The sequence below is a fragment of the Erythrolamprus reginae genome, chromosome 4, assembly GCF_031021105.1.
Source record: "Erythrolamprus reginae isolate rEryReg1 chromosome 4, rEryReg1.hap1, whole genome shotgun sequence".
Lineage (NCBI taxonomy): Eukaryota > Metazoa > Chordata > Lepidosauria > Squamata > Dipsadidae > Erythrolamprus > Erythrolamprus reginae.
The window spans coordinates 36,667,653-36,687,766 of record NC_091953.1 but is presented as its reverse complement, the minus strand read 5'-3'; the positions used below and the strand labels follow the sequence as shown (position 1 = coordinate 36,687,766).

General features: G+C 40.8%; 1 protein-coding gene across 2 annotated transcripts in view; it reads right to left on the bottom strand.

Moving 5' to 3' along the window:
* TBC1D23 (TBC1 domain family member 23) overlaps window positions 1–20,114 on the bottom strand; it is a 45,779-nt gene that overhangs the window by 10,377 nt on the left and 15,288 nt on the right. For both annotated transcript variants that reach the window (XM_070750050.1, XM_070750048.1), the window contains exons 6-14: window positions 18,221–18,345; window positions 17,586–17,632; window positions 16,255–16,358; window positions 14,533–14,655; window positions 12,630–12,722; window positions 6,889–7,059; window positions 4,995–5,037; window positions 3,897–4,006; window positions 896–1,038 (exon numbers count right to left, since the gene is read on the bottom strand). In XM_070750050.1, coding sequence (XP_070606151.1) covers window positions 896–1,038; window positions 3,897–4,006; window positions 4,995–5,037; window positions 6,889–7,059; window positions 12,630–12,722; window positions 14,533–14,655; window positions 16,255–16,358; window positions 17,586–17,632; window positions 18,221–18,345 — 959 coding nt within the window. The remainder of the gene's footprint in view (window positions 1–895; window positions 1,039–3,896; window positions 4,007–4,994; window positions 5,038–6,888; window positions 7,060–12,629; window positions 12,723–14,532; window positions 14,656–16,254; window positions 16,359–17,585; window positions 17,633–18,220; window positions 18,346–20,114) is intronic.

Genomic DNA, 20,114 nt, shown 5'->3' with positions numbered 1-20,114 from the left:
AAGCATGAGTGATAGGGAAGAGGAGAATTTGGCAGACAGCCCAGGAGGAGATCAATCATCTGTATCATCCTTGGATTCTGAACAAGAATAAATGACACATCCACGCATGCGTAGAGTGATGCATAGGAGACAACAACTGAAGGATTATTACAAGAGAAAATGAGGCCACTTGTGGTTGGGTGGGGCTCCAGTAATTAGGGCTACTGCTATAAATAGCAGCATGTGGGTTTGGCCATTGTGAAAGAGTATCTGATCGCTGTTCTTCAGGAATCCTGTGTTCGGGGTTCGGGGGGGTGCTGGCAAGCCCCCCAGGCCGGCTGCGACCTTTTAAAACAGCCGCGCCGCTTCGCAGCTGTCTCCTGAAGCCGAACGCTAAAGCCGAACTTCCGCGTTCGGCTTCGGGAGACAGCTGCGAAGCGGCGCGGCTGTTTTAAAAGGTCGCAGCCGGCCTGGGGGGCTTGCCAGCACCCCCCCGAACCCCGATTCGGGGGGGGGTGCTGGGAAGCCCCCCAGGCCGGCTGTCACCTTTTAAAACAGCCGCGCGGCTTCCCAGCAGTTGCCGAAAGCCGTTTTTTTGCGGGGGTTTTTTTGGTTGCACGGATTAATTGACTTTACATTGTTTCCTATGGGAAACAATGTTTCGTCTTACGAACCTTTTGTCTTACGAACCTCCTCCTTGCACCAATTAAGTTCGTATCATGAGGTATTACTGTATATGCATGTGTGTATGTATGTACCAATCCAGTCCCAGATTATAATTTATCAATGGAATTTGATAAAGAAGTAATTTAGTATTTTAGATGTAATCACTGCATTCTGGGAGAAAGTGAAACATTTCAGAGAATTCACATTCCTGACCCACAATCCCGATAATAAATATGCCAAGATAACTCACCTATCTACAGGAGTTGAAGTATTTTCAATAAAACTAATCACTTTTTCTTTTACATTTACAGATTTTGTCTTTAAAACTTCAGTCATCTTGTTTACTAGAGATTTGACACCTTTTCCATCATTTGATCCATTTGGACAATCGCCCTAAAAAAACATAATGTTTCTCAGTAAAATTCATTTATATTCCATAATCACTAAAATCTGAACTTGTAAGAAACAAAAGTGCATAATCCAAGCCCCCATGGGTACGCATACTCCCCCCGAAGTGCTTATGAAATTTGCTTTTATACTTTCTGTTGAACCTCTACCAACCTCTATGTCACAGTATATGAACTACGGTATTTGGTCTACAACATAGAGCATATATGATGGCAAGTGTTGTTTCTATATTCTTCTCTAAAAACAAAGAGAAATAAATAAAATAGTCTATATCAGTGATGGATAATTTTTTTGCTCTCATGTGCCAAAAGCAGTGTGTATGTGTGTGTGTGTGTGTGTGTAGTCGTACACGTGCATGCCCACACCCATAATACAATGTCCCTCGCGCTTTCTGCCCCTGCACATGACCCTCTGCACTTATCCAACCCCCTTACATATGTGTGCATGATCCCATTGCTCCCCAACATAGGCACGTGTAACCCCCACCAAAGCTCCCCCTGCCCCCTTGAAAGCATGTGTGACCCTCTCCACGCATGTACACCTGTTTTGGGCCTGGGAAGCTTCCGGGGACCAAAAACGGGCTGCAGAGGGGGGCACTGCTGGAACGCGGAAGAATGTCAATGAAGTGACCCCCAGCCCATTACCGAGAACAAGCCATTGCGGCCACCCTCCCATCCCTTCTTTCAACGGAGTGCACCCGCTTCCTGGTCGGCACGTCTTTTACAGACTTCCTTTGGCATGGACTCCGCTCTTTTGGCAATACTAATTGTTCTCGGTGGCTGGCAAGGAGGGGCGACTTCTCATCCAGCATCCTGGGCATAAGCAGCAAGGTGAGAACCAGTATGCAACCCTGAGAGAGCAGCAGGGGCAGGACTGTTTGTTTTTAGTGGCTGAAAGCGGGGGGGGGGGGGAATTTTTCGCTTGTGTCTGGGATTCTGGAAGATAAATTCCTTTACACACACACACCCTTCCAGCCACTGAGAACAAGAAGTCCTGCCCCTGCTGCTCTTCTGTGGTTGTTCAGACCTTGTCACCGTGCTGCTTTTGCCTGGGATTATCTAGGAGGAAATCCTCCCCCTCCAGCCACCAAGAACAAGCAGTGCTACTACTGCTTCTCTTCTGGGGTGTCTGAGCCAGCCAGGTGCTCTAGACCGTGGACACACACATCACTCTGGGCTGGGGCCACACATATTTGGACCAGAGGTCACTGCTCACAGTCACTCATGCCCTCATCAGTTCGGGGCTCGACTACTGTAACGCTCTCTACATGCGGCTACCTTTGAAGAGTGTTCAGAAACTTCAGATTGTGCAGAATGCAGCTGCGAGAGCAATCATGGGCTTTCCCAAATATGCCCATGTTACTCCAACACTCCGCAGTCTGCATTGGTTGCCGATCAGTTTCTGGTCACAATTCAAAGTGTTGGTCATCACCTATAAAGCCCTTCATGGCACCGGACCAGGGTATCTACGAGACTGCCTTCTGCCGCACGAATCCCAGCGACCGGTTAGGTCCCATAGAGTTGGTCTCCTCCGGGTCCTGTCAACTAAACAATGTTGTTTGGCAGGACCCAGGGGAAGAGCCTTCTCTATGGCGGCTCCGACCCTCTGGAATCAGCTCTCTCCAGAAATTAGAACTGCCCCCACCCTCCTTGCCTTTCGTAAACTCCTTAAAACCCACCTCTGTCGTCAAGCATGGGGGAACTGAAACATCTCCCCCTGCCTATGTAGTTTTTTGTGCATGATATGACTGTATGTATGTTTTTATATATTGGGGTTTCTTGTTTTTTAGACTTTTTAAATGTATTATTGTTATTTTAGATTCTAACTATTAGATTTGTCATTATATATTGTTTTTATCATTGCTGTGAGCCACCCCGAGTCTATGGAGAGGGGCGGCATACAAATCTAATAAATAATAATAATAATAACAATAATAAGCCCACTCAGGAGGGGAGGGGAAGGAAGCCCCGGCCAGCCGGTCCTGGCTGATAGCCTTGTTCCCTTAGGAAGAGACAGCTGGGATCCCATCTTTGGGTATGTGAGCTGTTCTTCACACGCACATACCCCATATACCAGGCAAGTGGACAGCGTACATATGCACACCGGAAATAGGAAGATCATCTTTCTAGCATGTACATATGCACCGGGTGACTGCTCTTTTGGTTTCTGGTGCTCCTGCGTGCGTGAAGACTATCTGGCTGGTGTGCTGGAATCGGGAAGAGCAACAGGCGATGACTCTGCATGCTCGGAGAGATGGCTCTGCGTGTCACTTCCGGCATGCGTGCCATAGGTTTGCCATCATGGGTCTATATATTTGTTACCTACTGGCTATTCCTAATGTAGAGAGGCAACTGAAGATGGAAATCCTGCCATAATCTAGTTTATAACATGATGCTAAGGAATCAATTTTGTTTGTTTTAACAACCCTGTAATCCTTTGCATTGGGGTGGAGTTGGGGTGACTGAATAGAGCTAAGCATTTACTGGCTGACCCCAACACAGAGTTCACAGCAGATATTTTCTCATTAGAGAAAGAGAAGAGAAATATTTTCTGCTAATTGGATTGAAGTCACAGCCTCTTGATTGTGAGCTGAGAGCGCCACCTCTAGGCCAACGCACTGTTCAGCTATGGCATAACATTTAAAGTAATGCTAATTATCACTTATGCCCTTTATTAAAATTTGTTAACTGGGAAAAGGTTTACCAGCCGACTTCTGGCAACAAAGCCTAACATCTCTTTTCTCCTTCAATGCATGTGATACGTTGTTCTATATTATAAACAAATAAATACAATCAAGAAATATTATGTTAAAAGCTAAACAATTTGATTTAAAAAGGACTCACGTCAACTAAAGAGTTAATACTAGTTTTTGAACCTGAAGTGCTAGCAATCCAATGGCCATATCCATTTTCTGGTCCTTCAATATTAATGTCTGCTAAGTGCTGTTGCAGTGCTAGAAAAAAAATTAAAATGTTGCTTGATTAAACTGCCTTGTTAACTTCATTAAAATGTAATAAACTAACAGGTATATATAAGAATAGTAGTATATAAGAGATAATGTTAACTAATGTATACAATAAAGTGCTCAAATATTCTAATAATTATAATACATTCTATAAAGCACCATATGTAAAATGCATTAGTTACAAATACAGTTCTATTCAAAAACTGCACAATCAAAGCTACTAAAAACTGCTCAGGATTCCTAGGAGTTGGGTGCTATATAATAATACTAATAATAAATTTTTTGTTCAATTCTTTTCTAATCATACAATCTTTCTTAAATTTAAGAATGATTAGACCATAAGCAGTATTTTATTTTTATAATTTATAATAATTTTATTATTAGATTTGTTCCATTGTTATACTGTTTTTATTACTGTTGTGAGCCGCTCCGAGTCTTTGGAGAGGGGCGGCATACAAATCTAATAAATTGAATTGAATTGAATTTTGAACTGGGAAATATGAGAACAAATACTATATGTGCACATTAATACAAGGGAAAAAAAGACTTAATTTCTGACAGATTATGATTACAATTGTAATCTATATGGAATTCAAAATCAAGAGATAGAGATAGAAGAGATAGAATTCTTTATTGGCCAAGTGTGATTGGACACACAAGGAATTTGTCTTGGTGCATATGCTCTCAGTGTACATAAAAGAAAAAGATACATTTGTCAAGAATCATGACAATCATGACATCAGAGGTTAAGATCTCTGGGCAGGGCAGCTTGAGATAAACATCCTAGAATATTATGGAAACTATAGGAAGTCCTTGACTTAATGTATATGGCTGTAAATCGTAATGGTCCTAAAATGGATCACTCACATGACCAATTCAATTTTATGACCCTTTTTGTGATGGCCATTAAGCAAATGTTACAGTTCTTTAATGAACCATGATTCTGTTCATTCCTGTAGTTTAAAAAAAATCTTACCCATAAATCCCCCTTTAGCAATGCTTACGTATTCTTTATTTTTCTGAAATAAGAAGATTGAAAATCAGCAAGATGAGATTAGCATATAGATTAAAACAAAAACAAAATAAGTGTAACACAAAACAGTCTTAGTACATGTTTCATCTTGAAAAAACTGGCACTTCACTGGAACAGATCAAATAAGAATGGGCCTTTTTCATCAACAATAAACATTTTATCCTTTCTCAGCCTAAGGACCAATCTCATTATGTGAGAGGTGCAATAGCTCCAGATTCATGATAAGAATTAAGTAACATAAGAAGATTTAGAATCCAGTTTCTTCAATCTGTATCTTTAGCATAAAAGTGGCTTTCAGGGGCAGAAAACCATAGAAACAAATTATGTTTAACTATGGTACCTTAAAAATATCTCTCTTCCACTTAAGGAATTTTCCAAGCCTAAAATTATGTTTTTTAATGTTTATTAAAATTATTAATGTTTATGGTGAACATACATAACAAAATTTATCACCCATTATTACAGATATTCATCCCTATACAATATATATCAACAATATACAGTCATACCTCGTCTTACGAAGCTAATTGGTTTCCGGGGGAGGTTCGTAAGACGAAACATTGTTTCCCATAGGAAACAATGTAAAGTCAATTAATCCATGCAACAACAACCCCCCCCCCCCCCGCAAAAAAACGCTGCCGCCCAGCTGTCACCTTTTAAAACAGCCCGGGGGCTTCTCAGCGGCCTCCCGAACGCCGAACGCCAAACCTGAACTTCTGGGTTCGGCTTCGGGAGGCCGCCGAGAAGCCCCCCAGCTGTTTTAAAAGGTGACAGCTGGGCGGCGAGGCTTCTCGGCGGCCTCCCAACACCGAACCCGGAAGTTCAGCAAAAGTTCGGGTTCGGGAGGCTGCTGGGAAGCCGCGCAGCCCGGCTGTCACCTTTTAAAACAGCCGGGGGCTTCCCAGCAGCCTCCCAAAGCCGAACACCAAACCCGAACCTCCGGGTTCGGCTTCGGAAGGCTGCTGGGAAGCCCCCCGGCTGTTTTAAAAGGTGACAGCCGGGCTGCGCGGCTTCCCGGCAGCCTCCCAAACCCCAAACCCGGAAGTTCGGCAAAAGTTCAGGGTTCGGGAGGCTGCTGGGAAGCCGCGCAGCCCGGCTGTCACCTTTTAAAACAGCCGGGGGCTTCCCAGCAGCCTCCCAAAGCCGAACGCCAAACCCGAACCTCCGGCTTCGGCTTCGGAAGGCTGCTGGGAAGCCCCCCGGCTGTTTTAAAAGGTGACAGCCGGGCTGCGCGGCTTCCTGGCAGCCTCCCAAACCCCAAACCCGGAAGTTCGGCAAAAGTTCGGGGTTCGGGAGGCTGCTGGGAAGCCGCGCAGCCCGGCTGTCACCTTTTAAAACAGCCGGGGGGCTTCCCAGCAGCCTCCTGAAGCTGAACGCCAAACCCGAACTTCCGGGTTCGGCATTCGGGAGGCCGCTGGAAAGTCCCGCTGCCTGGCTGTCACCTTTTAAAACAGCCGGGGGGGCTTCCCAGCAGCCTCCCGAACGCCGAACCCGGAAGTTCGGGTTTGGCGTTCGTAAGACGAAAAAAGTTCGTAAGAAGAGGCAAAATTTTTCTGAACCCTGGGTTCGTATCTCGGGTTGTTCGTAAGACGAGGGGTTCGTATCTTGAGGTACCACTGTATTGTGCAAACTTTTTCACAATTCAGTTAACTGTTTGACAGGGAAATTATATGCAATAATCCAAACAGCTGGACAGTGCATCTATGTAAATTAATTGCAAATATTTCTTTCCCAGTATGGTAAGAATGGGAATATCATCTAATGGGTTGATGGCAGACAAAGGAAATAAACTAATGATCATGTTTAAAGACAATATGTGATAGAATTTTAGATATACCTGTAAGAAATGTGCTAGTACCATGTTCATGTACATATCTTCCTCTTCTCGACCACTACCCATGAAACAAAGGTGTTCTCCACCAGCTACAGAACCAGATTCAATTGACTGCTTCTGTGCTTCTAACAAAGATTTCACAGACTGGGAAAATTCTGATGGGTTCTGAAGCATCTGTAAAAGAAGAAAGCAGAAATCTTTTCTGCACATCTGTTGATTTAATTCTTTCTCTAAATCATCACTTTAAAAACCTACTGATATTTTTAAAATTTAGAAAAAATTAATTCTCAGCCAGTTAAGAAAATAATAATAATAATAATAATAATAATAATAATAATAATAATAATAATAATTTATTAGATTTGTATGCCGCCCCTCTCCGAAGACTCGGGGCGGCTCACAACAACGATAAAAACAATATTATACTGGCACAAATCTAATATTAAAAAAACTAAAAACCCTATCATAATTAAAAACCAAACAGCACATACATACCAAACATAAATTATAATAAGCCTGGGGGAAAGGTGTCTCAAATCCCCCATGCCTGGCGGTATAGGTGGGTCTTAAGTAGTTTACGAAAGACAAGGAGGGTGGGAGCAGTTCTAATCTCCGGGGGGAGTTGATTCCAGAGGGCCAGGGCCGCCACAGAGAAGGCTCTTCCCCTGGGGCACGCCAGACGACATTGTTTAGTCGACGGGACCCGGAGAAGGCCAACTCTGTGGGACCTTATCGGCCGCTGGGATTCGTGCGGTAGCAGGCGGTTCCAGAGGTACTCTGGTCCAATGCCATGTAGGGCTTTAAAGGTCATGACCAACACTTTGAATTGTGACCGGAAACTGATCAGCAGCCAATGAAGGCCACGGAGTGTTGTAGATACGTGGGCGAATCTGGGAAACCCCACGATGGCTCTCGTGGCTGCGTTATGCACGATCCGGAGTTTCCGAACACTTTTCAAAGGTAGCCCCATGTAGAGAGCGTTGCAGTAATCGAACCTCGAGGTGATAAGGGCATGAGTGACTGTGAGTAATAACTCCCTGTCCAAATAGGGCCACAACTGGTGCACCAGGCGAACCTGGGCAAACGCCCTCCTTGCCACAGCCGAAAGATGATGTTCCAATGTCAGCTGTGAATCGAGGAGGACGCCCAAGTTGCGCACCCTCTCTGAGGGGGTCAATAGTCCCCCCCCCAGGGTAATGGACGGACAGATGGAATTGTCCTTGGGAGGCAATACCCACAGCCACTCCGTCTTGTCTGGGTTGAGTTTGAGTTTGTTGACACCCATCCAGTCCCCAACAGCCTCCAGGCACCGGCACATCACTTCCACTGCTTCGTTGACTGGACATGGGGCCATGTTATAGATAGTTCATTTATTATGTTTTTCTATACCTAATGTTATGCCGGGCTTCACGTTACGAGCCCCAATTAAGTCCAAAGTATAAATTCAAACACACACGGTTGTAAAGTAAACAAATAGTAAGTTTATCAACAAGAAAATATTGAATACACACACTTTAAATCAGCCAAAAGTGCTCTCCCACAACCATGAGCCTGGAATGTTGTGAAAAACAAAAACAAAAGCAGAGCAGAGCAGATAAAAAGCAGCTGTGAAGACGTCACAGCCACCCCCCTTCAAGAGTCCTCACGCTGTACTTAACTGTGAATTGTTCAAAACAGTCCTTGTAAATCCTGAAGCAGTTCCAAAAGCAAACCACACTTCTCTCTCACCAAACGGATAATTTCCAACGCACGTTCCCAACCACGCTGACAATTTATCAGCAGCCCCATTAGCCTAATTGCCCCAGCCACAGGTGTTCTCCCTTATTTTCTATAATACTTGCGCAGTTGTTCCCTCCTTGTCATAAACCTGCGCCTGCGAGCATCTATGAATCCTTCTTCTTCTGAGTCTAATGATGATGATGACTCACTAATGGGGTAATTAGCTAATGGGCTGCCTGTAATTACCTCCTCATCTGATCCTGCTTCACTCCCAGAAGCTTCACTGTCAGAAGCTGTTGGCAGTAAAACCTGCCTCTGATAATGTGAGGAGTCTCGCAAACCAACCCCCACAGTCCTTGGAGCAGGAGCTGACCCAGAGCCAACCACAACACCTAAACTAAACTACATTTTGTAAAAGTCAGCTACACAGGGATCTATAGTTATATTTTCGTTGATATATGCACCTTGAAAGCAATGTATCCAGCATCATACATCATTGTGGAAATGCCAAGAATAAATCTGACTGGATTAATCTCACCTCATTTTTAAGTGGGTCGTTTCCTTAGTAAGTTGTGGGAATGTTGTAGACATAATGTAATTTGAAACATAGAAACATAGAAGTCTGACGGCAGAAAAAGACCTCATGGTCCATCTAGTCTGCCCTTATACTATTTTCTGTATTTTATCTTAGGATGGATATATGTTTATCCCAGGCATGTTTAAATTCAGGTACTGTGGATTTATCTACCACGTCTGCTGGAAGTTTGTTCCAAGAATCTACTACTCTTTCAGTAAAATAATATTTTCTCATGTTGCTTTTGATCTTTCCCCCAACTAACTTCAGATTGTGTCCCCTTGTTCTTGTGTTCACTTTCCTATTAAAAACACTTCCCTCCTGAACCTTATTTAACCCTTTAATATATTTAAATGTTTCGATCATGTCCCCCCTTTTCCTTCTGTCCTCCAGACTATACAGATTGAGTTCATTAAGTCTTTCCTGATACGTTTTATGCTTAAGACCTTCCACCATTCTTGTAGCCCGTCTTTGGACCCGTTCAATTTTGTCAATATCTTTTTGTAGGTGAGGTCTCCAGAACTGAACACAGTATTCCAAATGTGGTCTCACCAGCATTCTATATAGCGGGATCATAATCTCCCTCTTCCTGCTTGTTATACCTCTAGCTATGCAGCCAAGCATCCTACTTGCTTTCCCTACCGCCTGACTGCACTGTTCACCCATTTTGAGACTGTCAGAAATCACTACCCCTAAATCCTTTTCTTTTGAAGTATTTGCTAACACAGAACTGCCAATACAATACTCAGACTGAGGATTCCTTTTCCCCAAGTGCATTATTTTACATTTGGAAACATTAAACTGCAGTTTCCATTGCTTTGACCATTTATCTAGTAAAGCTAAATCATTTACCATATTACAGACCCCTCCAGGAATATCAACCCTATTGCACACTTTAGAGTCATCGGCAAATAGGCAAACTTTCCCTACCAAACCTTCCCCTATGTCACTCACAAACATATTAAAAAGAATAGGACCCAGAACAGACCCTTGTGGCACACCGCTTGTAACCTGACTCTGCTCAGAATACTCGCCATTAACAATAACTCTCTGATGTCTATGCTTCAGCCAGCTGCAAATCCATTGAACTATCCAGGGATTAAGTCCAATCTTCACTAATTTATCTATCAGCTCTTTATGTGGAACCATATCAAAGGCTTTGCTGAAGTCCAGGTAGGCAATATCCACGGCACCACCTTCATCCAACACCTTTGTGACATAGTCAAAGAAATCGATGAGACTAGTCTGACATGATTTGCCTTCAGTAAAGCCATGCTGATTTGGGTCCAATAAGTTATTGTTTTTTAGGTGCTGATTTATCCTCTTTTTGAGTAGAGTCTCCATCATTTTAACTACAACTGATGTCAAGCTAACTGGCCTGTAGTTACCAGCTTCTTCTCTACTGCCCTTCTTGTGAATAGGCACAACACTGGCCATTCTCCAATCCTCAGGAACTTCTCCTGTTAACAAGGATTGGTTAAACAAATCAGTCAGGGGGGTAGTAATGACAGATCTGAGTTCTTTAAGAACTCTGGGGTGGATGCCATCTGGACCCATTGCCTTATTTATCTTTAATCGTTCCAAGTTCTTCTAAGACATCGGCTTCTAAGATCACTGGAGCTGAATCCGTACAGCTGGAAGCAATGCTATATCCCTCTATAGTATTATTTTGTACGGTGTCTTTTGAGAAAACTGAACAGAAGTAGCTATTGAAATGGTCAGCGATCTCCTTATTCCCATTAATGCATGTATTATTCCCGGTACTAAGTTTCGTGATGCCGCAGTTTTTCTTCTTCTTATCACTAATATATCTGAAGAAGGTTTTATCCCCCTTCTTTACAGATTTGGCAATTTCTTCCTCTTTTGAGGCTTTAGCAGCATATATTATCTGTTTCGCCTCCTTCTGTCTCATTTTATACACCTCCCTATCAGCTATACTTACAGACTCTTTATACCTCCTATAGGCAGCCTTTTTTTCATTGACTATAGCCCTTACATCATTGCTAAACCATAGCGGTTTCTTCTTCCTTTTACCTTTAGTTATTTGTCTTACATACAGTCCAGTGGCTTTTAAGATGGCCTTTTTTAATACAGTCCACTGGGTGCTCGCTCCTGCCATTTTATTCCTCCCCTTTAATTCATTTTCATTGAATTCGGCAAAAATTTTTTATCAAGTCTCCCATGATGTTTAATCAGAAAGCTAGTTAAGTAATTGGGTGACAGTAAAATCAACTGAACTAACTAGCACAAAATAATATTCAGAGTGCTCATCAGTGGGTTCTTTATTATATAAGGGAGAGGTTAAGTATCCCAACGATCAATCCTGGATTTTACTTTTCAGAGTTTCAGCTTTTGTAAAACATTTAGCCAAGGCATGAACATACTGTATCTCTCAATTACATAATTACTTACAAAAGATTTACAAAGCAGTAATGAAAATATAATTTCTTTTTAAAATTTATTTTATCAACAAGAATAAAACAGAAAACAGAGCATCCAATGCTAACAAGAATAAAAAAAATATTATGTACAAAAACTCTGCTAAATCTCAAATAGATCTAGCATTAAACATAAAGAATCCACCCTGGCTGGTCGCGGAAAAATAAAGAAATAAAAACGTTAGGCTTTCTTCCCCTTAACGTAACAGGTTTACAAATAGTTACAAGCTTTCCCTTATTTAATTAACAAAAATACTATATTATATTAATAAATATTTCGTAAGCTCCTCAAAACCCACCTCTGCCGTCAGGCATGGGGGAATTAAGATAATCTTTCCCCCTAGTCTTCTATAATTTATGCATGGTATGTTTGTATGTATGATTGGTTTTATAACAAGGGTTTTTAGCTGTTGTAATATTGGATTTTTACATTCTGTTTTTTGTCACTGTTGTTAGCCACCCCGAGTCCACGGAGAGGGGCAGCATACAAATCCAATAAATAAAATAAAATAAAAATAATAATAAATATTCCATATGAGAAAGTCTCTAAGTATCAAATCAACCCAACATCTAATCATGTGTTTAAAAAAAAAAGGGGGGGGGGAATGGATTAACCCAAACATTACACTAATCTTCAAATCCCTCTGTTAACCATCTGTTTTTATATTTAACATGCAGAATGTCTACAAACAGGTTTCGGTATGAAAACATAACTTCTGAAACACGACAGTATAAAATCAACAGCTATGAAACCTAGTATATTTGGATTCTTCGACCTACAGTATATCTCCTATTATGCAACTGGATTCTTGACATACAACACAGTATTCAGTCACCATTCTGTATGCCTCGCTCCAAAGCTGCTTATTAAAAGCAGAAGTGGGGGATGCTTATGTGGAAGATTGCAACTATTTCATTTTCAGAATGATATCTACCAGCAATATGACATCACTTGGTACAATATCTCTTCTTAAAAAATGACAGTAAACATATTAAACTGACAGCTTACTTACTAAGTCAGAATCTAAATGAAATGCAGTTGATAAATGGCCAGCATTGTATTGTTCTGCAGGGCGACAATCCACCACGAAGAATCTTACTCCTTCCTAAAACAAGAATTTTTTTTAAAAAATAATATAATGTCAGTTGACAAGGCAGAGAAAATGCAGCATAGCTTAAGATAATTTAATTATGCTAACTTATACTTTAAAGCTGTGTACTTTGAAAATGCTTTCTACAGAATTGCGCTGCAGTGAGATGGTTATGATTGTAATGAATATGAAAATAAAAACATCAATTTAAAGAAAAACAGTGTTCTTAATACTCTTCCAAATTATCTGAATAACTAAAAATAGCATGCTTTCCAAACAATTTACAATTGTTCTTTTGCCTATAAGAATTACAATTCTTTGAGGCGATGGAACATTTTTTAAAAAGAGTGATGTGCAACTATTTGAATCCAAAGTAAAATAAATACTTTTGGAGGGGCAGGACTATGCTTGACACTATTGCTGGAGTTGTCTTAAAGAAGACAAATATTTCCCTGAAATCATGTGAGTTGTCAGAAAAATATTCAGGTGACCATACTTTGCTGACACCTCCTTACTATCTGTGTTGTACATACTCCTGATCAGTTGGAGGATGATGAAGATATTGAGGACTCGGATTCAGATAGTGTTTATGAATTAGTGGGGGGCCCGGGGTTACAAGTAGTAGAACAGGTGGGAGGCCAGCCACAGGATGGGGCTATGAGTTCAGGAACTAGTGAGGGAGAATCAGACGCTCGCTGGGTTAACCCTAAATTCAGAAGGGCCCAAAAACGTAGAGAGCAGAGGTCTGGAAGAAGATATTAAGGAGAGGAATGGGTTAAATATTGTAGTAATGTATTTGGCACGTCAGGGGGTCAGTGGAGAAGAAGGGTGGAGTTTCAACGTTGCTGAAAGGAAAAATGGATGTGCTAAAGTAAGCCAAAGTATTTTTAATTGTTATCAGTCAGTGCTACTGTTTTTTCAAAGTTATGCTGTTAGGAAAATAAATCTTGTTTTAGTGAAGCAGAAGGAGGAATGTGAGAAATGCAGCTAAGAGAGATAACGGACTGAGTGCTGTATGGAATGTGTTTGAATAAAAGGAAAGAAGAGAAATAAATGGAGTTTCTTCATTCATGAAATGATGCATTTAATAAGAGGTATTTGTAATTGCTAAATTTCTACCAGAAACCAGAATAATCTGAACTCAAATATGTATATTATTGGGATCACTGTAGAGAGAAAGGTACATGAGCTTACAGAAATAGGCAAAAACCATTATACAACTCAAGAAGCTGAAACAATATTTAATGTTTGCGAAACAAGAGAGTATTTGGAGGAGACTCTGAGAGACTCCCCCTTGATTCACTGGGGGTGTAAGAGGGAGGTTAAGTAAAGTGTAGTCAGACTTGAAAGATTTGTTATTATAGCCTGTCTTAATAAAGTATAATGCAACACATTCTGTGGTGTACACTTTTACATCTGATCTGCACCAAGAGCTGACATCTACTTTGTGAACCCAAGAAAAGGCACATCTTTAAAGTAGGAGCTAGTTAAGTGTGGAGAGTCTACTTATATCCCACAGGAAGCATATTTTATGCTTTGAATTCAAATAGCTGGGGTGGCAAAACAATGTGGTTGAAGTCCTCATAGATATTTTTTACAAAAGAAAACTATTTAATAAGATAAACAACCACTAGTTCCCATGTGAAAAGTACAGCCTAACTATATTATCGGTGTATAATACTGAGATGATAAATTAAATCATTAAATCATAGCAACAGATCAGAGATTCAGATCTCTGATTTGCTTATATTAAACCACTCTTAAGATACTCTTCTAGATGTAGAAAGTGATTTTAATTTTTCCCATTTTGGGAATACTTACTCACCCCTAGTTGTTGATTTGCTTGAAGTATCTCTGATACTGAAACTGCAAGACACAAAGCTTGGCTCAAGTCTGAGTCATCATCTTTGATACCCAATAAACTGCTGCCAAATAGAGTGTGGTTTTCCTATGACAGTAAGGAAAAAAACAATAGTTATGATAAATTTTAAAATATAAGCAAAGTCAGTACATTAACATGAGGACCTTTGCATAAGTTTTTAGACAAAACATTTATAACACATACAGCATTAGAAATATGAAGTTTATGTGTGCATTTTTACATATTATTTACAGGATTACAACTCAGTTCATTCACATCCTGCATCTTTTACAATTTCTTTCCATATTTTTAAATGGAAGTTGTGATTATTCATAAAAGCAGGAATCAAAATCAGAATAAAATGTGAACAACTTGTGACTTGTCTCTTAAGCATCAGCAGCATAGTTCCCTCTAAGCTGAGCAGTGAGCAATCGCTCACTTAAAAATCATCATCAACTCAGAGTTTTCCAAACCTGCCCAGAAGCCGAGAGGGAAGGAGAGATAGAGGAAGAGAGGAAGAGAGAGAAACAGATAGAAAAAAGAGAGGAAAGAAAAGAGAAAGAAAAAGAATGGGAGTAAGGAAGAAGAGAAAAAAAATGAAAATCTAGTTTGAAACTAGCTCAACTATTTAAGTGGCATTTTGATATTGACAGAGTTGCCCTATTATGAGATCACTGTTATAGACACACAGTACAGTATTTTATTTTGAAATTCTCTGAGGCAAAACAGGGTGGGTTTTTTGTTTGTTTGTTTGTTTGTTTGTTTGTTTATTTATTATTTCTCTGCCGCCCAGTCCCGAAAGGACTGCCGCTCAGACACTATACTTTTCCGCCCACCCCCCCAAAAAATTAGAGGGAACACTGATCAGCAGAGCAATTTATTTTCCAGAAACTTTGAATTGGCAAAGAAATAATATAATATTTAACTGTACTTTTGTTTTTAATAGCTGGGAGTTAATGGAGCATTCTTTAAATCAGTGTCTCGTGATGTTATGTAACTTGCTACCAACTCTTTCTCTCCTTCCCACATTCTGGGGAGGTGTACAATAAAAATATGAAAGACATTTGTCACCATTGTTTTCTGGAACATTTTATTTCCCAATCCAATCTATATGCTTAGCCATATAGTTTCTGGTGGCCTTTCATGTTAAGGTTGCTCAAACCTGACTAGTCCTTATTCGAATCTATCCTTTAACTAGCCCATTCTTGGAATTTAAAGTACAGGTAGTCCTCAACTTGCAACCACAATTGAGTGCAAAATTTATGTTGTTAAGTGAGCTATTTGTTAAGTAAGTTTTGCTCCACTTTGCAACCTTTTGGGCCAAAATTATTAAGTTAATCACTGCAGTTGAATAGTTAGCAATCCTGGTTGTTGAGTGAATCTGGCTTCCTCATTGACCTTGTTTGTCAGAAGTTCACAAAAGGTGATAATGTGACCTTGAGACAGATGCCAAGCATTTGAATTTTGATAACATGATCATGGAGATGTTGTAAAGGTCGTAACTGTGTAAAACGGTCATAAGTCACTTTTTTCAGAACCTTTTTCCAGTAATTTTGAATGGTCACTAAATGAACCATTAAGTTAAGTTGAGTACTACCTGTAGAACGCTGCTAAGCTTGCAGTACTAGTACACAACATGTAGAGGGCACAGAATAGAGAAGACAACTCACTGTGCGCGACAATTACCTTTCTGAAAGAAACTGGGGTCTTGCTACAATAATATTGTGCTAAGGAGAAAAGGTCTTCTATATCTTCTACTTCCAAACTGCCGGGAGATTTTTCAAGGAAGTCTGAAATACATACAAAACATTACATTAAGTATTACAACATTCATTTTTTTCAAGCATGGGTCTATGTTATTATTGTCTTATAATCAAAACTTACATGATTTTGTTTATGATCAAGTTTCATAAAAATGGCTTGTAACATGGAGAATATAATATCTCACGTAATAAACAAGCAAATTTTATTTATTTATTTACTGGATTTATATGCCGCCCCTCCTGAGGATTCCGGGCGGCTTACAGCATATAAAAAACAACAAACACAATAACTAAATCCAATTAAATTAAGATTAAACAAACAATCTAAAATCCCCAGTTAAAAATCAGCCATACCATTCAAACAATAGCCATACAAACATTCGTTGGCCAGGGGGCTGGGATCTAGTTACCCCAAGCCTGAGGGCATAAATGAGTCTTAAGACTATTGCAAAAGCCGAGAAGGGTGAGGGCAGTGCAAATCTCCGAGGTGGGGATTTGATTCCAGAAGGCAAATACTGTTGCTAACCAACCTAGGTGCTGCTAATGGCAAAAAGAGAGATTGTGTCCTGGTGACCAAAGCAACGTCTCCTTATCTTGTAGTGTTTTTCTACTTTACACAAATAAATGCAACCTCACTCACTCCTGGAGCGTGATTAAAAATTGCTCATATATGGAGAAGAGAAAAAGAGAAAAAGAGTGGTAGCAAAAACATTGTTCAAGATGTAAAGAGAGAGGAAAGGAAAGGAACTGCTTGATGTGTGAGCATGTATACATGTTAGGATTCAATGGACTTGTATTCTTAGCATGAGCTCCACAGTATATAATTGTATATTTTCCCCAAAAGAGCCGTAGATTTGAGATAAAGAAATCAGCAAATAATAACTAAATGGATAGATAGCAAATATATAAATGGTGAAGCAGATAAGTGGAAAGAATTCAAGGGAAAAAAACAGAGCGAGACCAAAACAACAATATTTGTAATGTGAAAAAGGAACTTTTAAAGTATAAAAATATTTTGTAATCATTTTGCAGAAAGGTTATACAGTATAGTACACCAGTCAATAGACAAAACAATCCTGCATTAATCCCGCATCCGAGTCTACAGAGAGGGGCGGCATACAAATCTAATAAATAATAATAATAATAATTAAGCCACTTTTTATTTTTGGGTCTGAATGTAGACTTCCACATTTCAGTAGAACTTCACTGTATTACTTTGCCTAAATAGCACCTCAGTAAAGCTGAAGAACTTACTCATAACATCTTCTTTGATATCAGATTCTGGTGCCAAGATCATTTCCCTAAAAAGGCAAATGGAGAAACGCTGTTAGTTGCAAACTTGTTTCCGACCCATCGCGACCCCATAGACCAGTGATGGCGAACCTTTGGCACGAGTGCTACAGGTTGGACGCGGAGCCAAATCTGCTGGCATGCGAGCTGTTGCCCTAGCTGAACTCCAAAGTGCATGTGTGTGCTGGCCAGTGAGTTTTGGCTGGCACAGAGGCTCTGGGAGGGCGTTTTTGGCTTCCATAGAGCCTCCAGGAGATAGGAGAGGATGTTTTTACTCTCCCCCAGCTCCAAGGAAGACTTTGAGCCTGGAGAGGGCAAAATACGAGCCTACTTGGCCCACCAAAAGTTGGGAAACAGGCCGTTTCCGGCCTCCAGAGGGCCTCTGGGAGGGAGAGAAAAACTGTTTTTGCCCTTCCCAGGCATTGAATTATGGCTGTGGGTACTTGGGCATGTGCGATAGCGCACGACCCCACTCTTTTGGCACCCGAGGAAAAAAAGGTTTGCCATCACTGCCATAGACAATATTCCTACATACATAAAGTAGGTTAAAAAAAAAGAATCAAGAGTAGCAGCAAAACAATTTGATGTCATATACTTACTTAGAATTAACAAGAATAATAAGCATTAAGAAATAAATGAAGAATGGATCTGCTAGCTGAAAATATCCATCCCATATTGTTTGGGTGACTTCATCTGTGCAGTAACATGAAAACAGGGACCCAAGCTGAAAAGTAGATGAAAAGAAACTGAAGCAGATTTTAGTAATATAATAAAACAAATACAGTATTAAATTTGTTTCATGTATTCCAATCTTGAACATATATCTATAAAATAAGGTAATGTGACTGCCAAGAAGCCGCCAAAAAAGGTTAAATGTACAATTTCTGTTTGTAATAATCAGAAATTGCCAAAATTATCACTGTACATTCTTCAAACTTTAATCATGCTTGTATTAAACAACAGTGTTATATTTTCCTACAAGCACAGGCCATTAATTAATACTTAACATTTTGAAGAACTATAAGAAGTTCTAAGAACTGAGGAACCTGAGAGGAAGGGACTATGCTCAAACGCTTAGTTGTAAATTTAAAACATGATATTGTTTATGATGCAAAATAACAAAACAATTTGATTTGATTTTTTAAAACTGCTGGCAGAGACACAGACCTCATATATGCATGATCATATGCACATACGGTTTTAATAGAAGTAAATAGGGGGTGTAAAGGTACATTCAACTCAAATTACCGTATATACTCGAGTATAAGCCGACCCGAGTATAAGCCGAGGCACCAGTTTTTGCCACAAAAACCTTGGAAAACTCATTGACCCGAGTATAAGCCGAGGTTAGAAAATGCAGTGGCTACTGGTAACTTATAAAAATGGAAACCAATAAAATTACATTAATTGAGACATCAGTAGATTAAATGTTTTAGAATATTTATTTTAAAGAAAACCAGTAAACTAGCTCTGTAAATTTAAAAGAGGGTAAACAAAAGCAATCTGGTAATAACAATAAATTAAAAAGTAAAAAAAGGAGCTCACTTAGCAACCAAGCTAAAACCTATTTCTAAACCTAACCCAGGGCTCTTTAAACTTGACAGTTTTAAGACTAGTGGACTTCAACTCCCAGAATTCCTGCACCAGCCATGCTACTTCAGGAGGAGTTGAAGTCCACAAGCCCTAATTTTTCCAGGTTTGAAGACTCTTGCATTTCTAACCCTAACCCAGGGCTCTTTAAACTTGAGTTTTTAGAAGCCTGGAGAGAGTTCATGCTGTTTCCCCCCCCCCCCCCGCCTCTCTTTAGCTTGCTGGCTGGCTCGTTGGCTTGATCTCCCACTCCTGATCCTCCCTCCTCCTCGTCTCCCTTTATTGCCCCATGTGTTGTGCAGGGATCCACTTGGGACGGCAACAAAGAAAGGAGGAGGTGGAGAGCCAGAATAGCCCACAGCCGCAGGGGAGGAGGAGGAAAGGAAAGAGCTGCCCTCCTCCTCCTTCCCCTGCTGCCGTACCAAGTGGATCTCTGTAACAAATCTGCTTCTCTCTCCGGCTGGAGGCTTCTAAAGCCTGGAGAGAGTTCATGCTGTCCCGGTCCCTCTCCCCCTTTAGCTTGCTGGCTCTCTCCTCCGTCTCCCTTTATTGCCCCATGTGTTGTGCAGGGAAGCAGATTTGCTAAAGAGATCCACTTGGGACGGCAACAGGGAAATGAGGAGGTGGAGAGCCAGAATAGCCCACAGCCGCGGGGGAGGAGGAGGAAAGGAAAGAGCTGTCCTCCTCCTCCTTCTCCTCCTTCCCCTGCTGCCGTACCAAGTGGATCTCTGTAACAAATCTGCTTCTCTCTCCGGCTGGAGGCTTCTAAAGCCTGGAGAGAGTTCATGCCGTCCCCGTCCTCCCCGTTTAGCTTGCTGGTGGGGCGCCCTCTTGTGGTGATTCGGCGCCCTCTTGTGGTGACTCGAGTATAAGCCGAGGTCAGGTTTTTCAGCCCATTTTTGG